This window comes from Leptonychotes weddellii, chromosome 1, assembly GCF_054177405.1.
Source record: "Leptonychotes weddellii isolate Sample4059 chromosome 1, ASM5417740v2, whole genome shotgun sequence".
Lineage (NCBI taxonomy): Eukaryota > Metazoa > Chordata > Mammalia > Carnivora > Phocidae > Leptonychotes > Leptonychotes weddellii.
The window spans coordinates 21825296-21834971 of NC_138369.1; the positions used below are offsets into that span (position 1 = coordinate 21825296).

Genomic DNA, 9676 nt, shown 5'->3' on the forward strand with positions numbered 1-9676 from the left:
AGCTGAGTAAGGTGTACATGTGTCTTGGGAAGGAGTGTGTGAGATAGAAACTATGAAAACTGGGACTGGTCTCAAATTGGAGCTTTAGAACAATAAAAATGTCTTTTTTGTGTGTCTGTGTGATAAAGGGCCAGATAGTAAATATTTTAGGCTTTGTGGGCTATAACGTCTCTCTGTTACAACTACTAAACTCTGCCGTTGTAGAGGAAAGCAGCTGTGGACAATACATACATGAATGGACCTGGCTGTGTCCCTCTAAAACCTTATTTACCCAACAGGCAGCAGGCTGCATTTGGCCCTGTGGGACTGTAGTTGGCTGACCCCTGGCCTAGATCATGTAGACTTTGTAGGTCATGGTAGGGACTTCAGATTTTGTTCTAAGGGTGAGCATTTTGAGCAATAATTTACTCCTAAGGTGTGGTTGGAATTTTTTAAACAAGGTGGTGCTTAGATCTTCAACATACTAGAGAAAGATTGTAATGGCTTTCAAAGTCTGCATTTATATTATTTTATTATTTGCTATATTCATGTAACAACATTTGTAGAACCTGTTTTATGTGTCGGCATTGTGTTGGGAATTAAATTATTGATGAGATACCTCCCAGCTTCCACTAGACTCTAAATTCCTACATTTAACACGTTTATCTTGGTAATAATCCATGAGGAGTACCTAGTATTTTACCTGTACAGAGTAAATATTTGAAGGAATGAATGTATTCCTCAAAGAGTTCATAGTATGTTGGGAAAGGTAGACAAAAATAGATAGCTGCAGTGTAGCTTATTAGAGATAGGAATGACGGACTATGAACGAGAAGAGATACCAAATCCATCCAAGAGAAAGGAAGAGAAATTCCATTTTAGACATGGTGAGATGAAGTTCCCAAGGGATTTCTGGATGAAGATGTTTGGGAAGTAGTTAGACAATAGTGTTCTGAGACCTAAGAGAGAGAGCTAGACTAGACATCAACATTTAGAAATTATGCAAATGTAGTTAATACTATTTAAAATGAATTTTTGTTGTTGTGACAGAGATCTTGAAGATTAATACTTTCTTTTTTCTTGGTAGAGCTATAAAAATTTTGTATTCCAAGCAAATAATCGGTTGTTATGTTAAACCACGAAGTTTTGGGGTGATTTGTTAACGGTCATAAATAACTGAAATAACTGTGTATACTTTAATGATACATAATCAACCCACTGTTATGATAGGCTTTTTAACAGAATTAAAGTGATAGCTTCTCCATTTACAATGCAAAGCAATTTAATGGTAAGAGCTATAAGGGCCCTAAAATGATCGAAAGCCTCATGAAGTTGATTTAACGTAGAGCTACCCAGAGTGCCTGGTCATATGCCCACCTAATGCATAATGACTGCATCTCCATAAGCAACATAATAATAAAGGTTCTTTTTCTTTTAAAAAAAAAAAAAGTTTGTATTCCACTCCCTCCCTAAATACAGACAATGCTGCATTGAAAATCTTTGTACAGTTGTCTCTTTCCTGAGTAATACACAGAATAGGGGCTGTGGGTCAGAGGACATGTGCTTTCAACATTTGGATAAGTTCTGTCAAAATTGCCCTCTAAAAAAAAATGATACCAATTCACACTCCCACCAGAAGGACACAAGATTACTCACCCCTCCTGGTATTGAATGTTTGCCAAACTGATGAGCGAATAATGCCACCGCATTGTTTCAGCGGATAGACCATAAATTTCACATTTACTGGACATTTGCTTTTCTTGGCCTGTGAATTCAATGTTGTTATTCTTTGCCCCTTTTCCGCTGTGTTGTTTGACTTTTTCTCATTCATTTTTGGAGGGCCTCACATCTTTGCCATCCACATGCTCCCTTTCCTTCTTCCGTGCTTTATTTTTCTACATAATCTCCATCTGATATACTACTTGTTTACTTCTTTATCATCTCTCCCTCCTCACCCCATTAGAATGTAAGAACCAGGAGGGCAGGAATTTTGTCATTTGTTCATTCTAATGTTTCTAGCACCTAGGAGAATATCTGGCACATAGTAGGTACCCCCTAATTAGTTGTTCAATGAATGAATAATAACCTTTTATCTGCTCTTTATTTTTTAAATATTTTCTCCATGTCTGTCACTGGCCCTTTACCTGTGTTGATAGTGGGTTTGATCAGAAAATTTTAATTTATATGAGGTCAAATCTGTCTGTCCTTTCACATATGGCTTTTGTGTTCTGCATTATGCTTAAGGTCTTTTTTTTTTTTTAACCTTTTGATCCCCTTCACCCATTTCTCTCACCCCCATGCCTCCTGCCTCTGGCAACCACCAATCTGTTCTCTGTATGTATGAGCTTGTTGTTTTTTTTTAATTCCACATGTAAGTGAGATCATATGGTATTTGTCTTTCTGTGTCTGACTTTTTTATTTCACTTAGTATAATATCCTCAGGGTCCATCCGTGTTGTCCCAAAAGGCAAGATTTCATTTTTTTTATGGCTGAGTAATATATATATTTCTTTATCCATTCATGCATCACTGGACACCTAGGTTGTTTCCATATCTTGGCTACTGTAAATAATGCTGCAGTGCACATGGGGGTGCATATATCTTTTTGAGTTGGTGTTAGAAAAGAAAGTAGAAGAAATATTCCAGAAAATATAACAAAAAAGACAAGAGTTGGCTTGAGGTTTTATTTAAGAAAAAAAAGGGTGGGAAATTTAAGAAAATTAGGGAATTGGTCCTGGAGCTCTAACATCTGAATAATAAGATTTCCAGGGTGTGGGAAGGGAGAGAGTAGGAAAAGAGGAGGAATGAAAAAGAGAAGAATTTGTCAGTGAAATAGAATAGAAGGTAATTCCCCGGGATTGAAGATAATGAGCTTCTAAACTGAAAGGACGCACTGAACGTTCAACACAATATATTTTAGAACACACACACTAAGCCAGACACAGAAATTCACATATTGTGTGATGGTATTTATATGAAATATCCAGAATAGGAATTCACAGAGGGAAAGCAGACGAGTAATAGCTGGGGCTGGGAAGGGAGGATGGGAAGTAAATTCTTAATGAGCATGAGGTTTCCTTTTGGGGTGGTAAAAATGTTTTGGAACTGGATGGAGGGTGTGGTTGCATAACATTGTGAATGTACTAAATGCCACTGAATTGTTCTCTTTAAAATGATTATTTTGTAAGAGGGCATGTATTGAATGGAGCGCTGGGTGTTATATGCAAACAATGAATCATGGAACACTACATCAAAAACTAATGATGTAATGTATGGTGATTAACATAACATAATAAAATAAAATTTAAAAAAATAAAATGATTATTTTGTGTTATGTGAATTTCACCAAAAAAAGAAAAGAAAAAGACCATGTTCTGAGTATATGAAATTTAAGAACACCAGGGATAAAGAGACGATTCTGAAAATTGCCAAAGAGAAACAAAGGATCTCATACTCTATTAGTCATAATAAACTAAATTATAATATAGCAATAAATAAGCTTCTGAAATCTGAATGGCTTAATTCCACAAATATTTTTTTGCACTCATGCTACATGTCCATGGTGAAGGAGACAACACTGTTCCATGTTGTTATTCAGGGATCTAAGTTCATGGAGGCTTCACCATCTTATGATAAAGAATTTTGCCATCTCAGCACATGGTTTCTAGAATGGAGGGAAGATGGAAGTATAGAAAACTTCTACTCCTTCTACTCTTTCTTAAATGCTTTGGCCCTGGCTAGAACCAGTCATGTGGACCTTCATTAGTGCTAGGGTGTTTGGAATATTCAGTCTCCCAGGTGCCCAGAAAGGGCAGGCACAGCAGGCTTTGCTGAACACAGGAAGTCTCTACCATGCATACTGAGGAACAGGACTCACCTTCTCATTTGAAGCTAGAAGACAGTGGAACAATGCTTTCAAAATTTTGAAGGAAAATTATTTCCTGTAGAATTGTGTATCTATTTAAACCATCAGTCAAATGTGAGAGTAGAACACTAACATTTTCAGAGGAACAAAGTCAAAGCATTTACCTTCTGTCAGCCCCCTTTCAGGAAATTAACTGAGGATATGTTACACTAAAACAAGGGAATAAAACAGGATGAGAAAGATTTGGATTCCAGGGGTAGGGGATTTTGGATACAGCCCAGACTGGAGCAGGAATATTAAAGGGCTGGGGGAAGGGACAGACGGGGATATATAATGTGATGGATTACCTGATATGTTTGACAGTATTGAGAGTTTTTATGGTTCTGTAAGAACTTGGGCAAAAGAAAAAAAAAAACAACTTGGGCTATGTTTGAGATAGATATATAAAAAGTTAGCAAAATAAAACAAGGTATTGCAAGCTCCAAAATCACTACATATTGTATAAGAAGGTACAAGCAGAGAAATATAATTTTAGCATATGACTCAAATATAAATAATAGTCATATTATACATACTGAGTATAGATGGACAAAATGTAACTCTTAGGAGGATGATAGTAAAAAAGGACTCTAAGTCCTTTTTTAGTCATCTATAAGAGATTGTCAGTAAATAGTGTCTAAAATGGAAAAGTGAAGAAATAGCAGTATTTTACTTAGAAATATAAATATGAATACCAGAAGAAATGGCTTGAAGTTAAAAGTTGTTGCTTAAAAAAAAAGAAAGAAAGAAAAGTTGCTTCTCTGGGAAGTGAATTTCAAGAATGGAGTAGAGTAGGACAGAAGATGGGAAGGACAGCTTACATTATACATCTTGTAGGACTGCCTTTTAAAATTATCTAAATCTATTACTTTGACTTAAAAAAAAAAAGATTTAAGGAACAGGGGCAAACAGTGCCACATACTGCAGAGAGCCTATACAAAGTAAAAATTATGAAAAGGAGCCATGGCCTTTGGCAGGGAGGAGGTTATAGTGATCTTGGAACAGTTTCGGTGGTTGAGTGGGGAGCATAAACCAAACTGCATTGGGTTGAAGAGTGAAGGAATAGAGAAATGACTTCACATACTGCAAAAGTGTAAATTCAAGGAGACCAACTGACATACAGGATTAAATAAGGGGATATACAGAACAGATATCCTTCTCAGTAAAATATAGAATATGGAGATCTGAATTTAAATGAATTATAAAGAAGCTACATTATACCTTTACAGAGAATCCCCTATAAAACAAAACAAAACAGTATTTGTTTTAATATCTTTAAAAATGATTCATTTTAAGGATGCCTGGGTGGCTCAGTCGTTAAGTGTCTGCCTTCGGCTCAGGTCATGATCCCAGGGTCCTGAGATCGAAACCCTGCATCGGGCTCCCTGCTTGGCTGGAAGCCTGCTTCTCCCTCTCCCACTCCCCCTGCTTGTGTTGCCTTTCTCCCTGTCTCTCTCTCTCTCTGTCAAATAAATAAATAAAATCTTAAAAAAAAAGATTCGTTTTACTGAAGCATGTCATATATGCATCTCTGCTGAATTGTATCAATAGGGAAAAGTAAACTATTGGTATAACATAATTTATATTACTTCTTTATTTAAATAAATACTTTTTCAGAATTCCTTTATTTCAACTTCATATCCTTGATTTAAAGAGGATTTCTTTGTTTATTCTGAGTCCTTTTTTAAAAGGTCTAGGCTTTTTAGATAAGGTAAAAACTAATGAAAATTAAAGGCAAATTGCCCACCTACCCCCAGATTTCTGCATTAATCTCATTGCTCTATTATAGTTTGAGTTTTCTTAGTTCTCCTTCCAGCTTCAAGTTTTTGTACAAGCCTAGTCATGGGAGTAATATTATCATCTTTAAATTTGGTCATGGAATGTGTTACACTGCCCCGCTCAGGGAAATGCTACTCGGTTTGGGCTTGGATAGTAACATTTGTTTTCTTTGGCAGAGAAGCTGATCGTCGAGGGGCATCTAACCAAAGTGGTAGAAGAAACAAAGCTTTCAAAAGGTTCGTTTTCTGTTGGTTTTCTGTGGGTTTTGACCACTCTTTTGGATAATGGAGGTTAGTGTACATTTCCAAGGTCATAGTATTTTAACCATCAATTTGTTTCTTATAGCTCACCAGATGGCAATCCAGTAACAGTATTAATATAAAATAGTTGGAGTTCTGTCTTAAGAAGGATATCTTAATTAGAAAGTTTCTTTTTAAATGGGTATATATATGTATTTTTTCTTAAAAGTGCTTGAAATATGTTTTGTTAGGTTTTAAAAGATTTGTTCTGATCTGTCTCACTTCTAGCATTATTTTCAGCTTTGATATTTGGTATTTGTTATATTTGATAAAAAATTTTAATTAAACACAACATAAATCTTTTTTGAAACAACAGGTGAAAAATGCTTGCCGTTCTATTTCTGTGATTTTCCTACCTTTAACGTTCCTTATGAAATTTAATATTATCTTAATTTTTGGCATATCAATTTGATTTAAACAAAAGTAATTATGTAGCGTCTTCTTCCATTTATAATGGGTAGTCTTAAAATTGCCTGAAATAGTTTATTCTATTAGTTCTCTTCTGTTACAATTGTCAGAGAAGAAAAGTGTGTTTTAAAGCATTATATTGTCAAGTCACTCTTATGCATTAGGGAAATTGGACAAATAAATTTGGTATGATATGCTCATTATAATTTTAGGACTTTCATCAGAACCTACTAGCATAAAGTTTATAAGTAGATTCACAATCTTTTTGGTCAGTTAAAACAATGAGTGATAAAAGTTTGGAATACTCCATTTCAGTACATTCTGTTTTATGAAACTAACTGGATCCATTTTGGCTTTTAACAATATTTAAAAGGAGAATGTTATTTCAAGTATCTGGTGGCTTCCATTCTGAATTATGTGCATGGCAGATGCCATATTTGGGGAAAGAATGCATAGAATATGCATCACTAATATTGTTCTGGCAAACAGGCATTGGGTTTCAGAGCAGTGAACTATTTTTAGTACATGTGGCAATTTATTTCATCTAATTAAAGTGAGATGAGAACAGATTTTAACATAGCTTTTACTTCACCACCCAAATGCCTATGCAGATTAGTTGAATAGCCAGCACACTGAGGTGGAAGTAGAGCCTTAGAAAAAAAATCAGTCCTTTAATTAAAGAAAAATATCTTGCTACTTTAGTGCTTCTATTTAATGCATTCTGAATTAGAATATATTCGCTTGAAATTATGTGATGTCATTATTGAAAAAGATTTGTGCCATCTTTACTGATTTGCTTCTGAAACCTGGATATAAAATATGTGTTAAAAGCTTTAAAGAGCACGCATTTTGATCCAGCAATTCCACTTCTGGGTTTTTATATTAAGAAACAAATTGGACAAATATGCAAGGGTATTTGCTTCAATGTTTTAAAAGCAAAAAGAGGAAAACATAAATGTCGAGTAATGAGGGCATTTATTAAATAAATAATAGCAAGTAAGTCCATGCAAGTGAATAAAATACATCCTTTAAGAATGATAATACAGATCCAAGTTTTATATACCCAGAGATTTTTCTGTCAGCAGTCAGCATTTTTTATAAGCATTTCTCAAAGTTAGCATGCAGAGGTACACTAATCCTTGTAACAAACTAGATGGCTGAGATAAGTTACATTTTAAATGCTTTGTATCTGGCTATAAAGTATTTCTTTTGGATTTGTCTAAGTTGTTTTATTTTTAAAAGCCTTTCATGGGTGATGTTTTTGATAGAATTTCTTTTCTGTATTGAAAATAACAGTTGCTAGAGATAGCCAATTACCAGGTCTTATAAGTCTTAGTATTTCAGATATTTCACCTAATGCAAAATGTAATCATAGGTTGCATGTGCTTTCTGTTTAAACCCTCACTCAACTAGCAGTCATTGGATGTTTACTGAGGCCTTAGGGTAGAAGTAGAAAGAATACTAATAGGTAAAACAGATGGTTTCAAATCCAGGTTCCACAACTAACTAGCTATATGCCCTCAGGCAACTTACTCTTTAAACTTCAGTTTAAACTTCAGTTTAAACTTCAGTTTCCTGGAAATTTGGGAATTTGGGAATTCCTGGGAATTTAATGAAATGTTGCTTATAAAGCAAGAAGCATTATTCTGGTATTTGACAAATGTTAATTCTCATTTCCCTTCTTGCTTTCTTTCCAACTAATGGTTCCATTGGTGTAGGAAGTGGTCTGTGGCCAGTATGTTTGTTTTGCCAATCCATCATTATGTGTTCTCAGAGATACAGTGAAAATACTCACGTTGTTTTAGACTTTCCAGTTTGGGAACAGTTTTGGTATTGATGTTGGTAGCTATTCTTCTGTTTCCTTCTATATATTATTGGTATGTATCTTAATGATTAAGTACTGCATAGAAAATCAACCAGTAAGGATTTTTTTTAATTTTTTTTTTAAGATTTTATTTATTTGATAGAGACACAGCGAGAGAGGGAACACAAGCAGGGAGAGTGGGAGAGGGAGAAGCAGGCTTCCTGCATAGCAGGGAGCCCGATGCTGGGCTCTATCCCAGGACCCTGGGATCATGACCTGAGCCGAAGGCAAACGCTTAACGACTGAGCCACCCAGGCGCCCCAAGGACTTTTTAATACTAGAAAGTTGGGTGCCACTTCATAGCTAAAGAATGGATGTTTTGAAAAGGAAGAGATACTTTACCTCTCATTTGTTGTGTCCTGTGTTTCATTCTTTTTTTTTTTTTTTTAAAGATTTTATTTATTTATTTGACAGAGACAGAGATAGCGAGAGCGGGAACACAAGCAGCGGGAGTGGGAGAGGGAGAAGCAGGCTTCCCCCTGAGGAGGGAGCCCGATGTGGGACTCGATCCCAGGATCCTGGGATCATGACCTGAGCCGAAGGCAGACGCTTAACGACTGAGCCACCCAGGCGCCCCTCCTGTGTTTCATTCTTGAATAGATTTGGTTTGCCTCCATATAACAGTTATAATTTCAGGATATAACAATGATAGGCCATGATTTGACTTGTCTTCTTATTCAAAATAGATTCTTGCCTTCAAACATCTCTTTTTGGAGCACCTACTATGTACTATGTACTGTACACTGTTCTCTGCAATGAGGATATAGCAGTCAACAAAACAGACAAAAATCCCTGCCCTCATGGTACTTATATTCTAGTAAGATCTTAATGGAAGATTTGGTCCCACCTTTAATTTTACCTTTCTGGCTAATACTCTAAATATAAAATATAAGTTCCTCCTAAGCCAGAAGAATCCTTTTGAGAACATATTCTTCTTGGTTTACCTCAATATCTTGATAAAATTGCCAAGAATATTAAAATCAGAAGAGAGTCATTTTTTTATTCTCTGAGAATGGTTCCTTTTCCATCTATGTATAGATTAGATGTATTAGCCTGGCTTGTTTGAGACTGTAACTTTGTGATTAAAACTAGAACATTCAGAAATGTCTGATTATAGCACACTGAATGCGCCAGAGGTCACAGATTGGATTCCCATGGGTCTCCATGGTCAGTGACTTCACTTCTAATCTAAGCTCTGTGTCTCTCAGCAGTTGGCCTTTGACTAGAAATGGCAGTGAAAAAAAGAAGCAAAAGGCTTCTTGTAATCTATCACCTACTTCAAATTCTAGGGATGTTCTTAATGAAATAGCCATAAGAAGTTATATTTTAATATTGTATTAAATATATTTTAATATTAATTAATGGTTTTAGATATGTTTCTGATTACTTTCAAAATGGAAAATATCTCTTGATTTAGTTGGTTATAAAACAATATATATTAACA

The 9676-nt window shown here is 35.3% G+C and overlaps 1 protein-coding gene across 44 annotated transcripts in view; it reads left to right on the forward strand.

Moving 5' to 3' along the window:
• The window catches only part of SLMAP (sarcolemma associated protein), a 269063-nt gene that overhangs the window by 128622 nt on the left and 130765 nt on the right, over positions 1 to 9676 (forward strand). For 31 of the 44 annotated variants that reach the window (XM_081819539.1, XM_081819608.1, XM_081819577.1 and 28 more), the window contains one exon: positions 5838 to 5897. In XM_081819539.1, the coding sequence (XP_081675665.1) occupies positions 5838 to 5897 (60 nt within the window). Of the gene's footprint in view, positions 1 to 5837; positions 5952 to 9676 lie in introns of all 44 variants that reach the window. The other 13 variants (XM_081819490.1, XM_081819522.1, XM_081819511.1 and 10 more) reach the window with 1 other exon arrangement.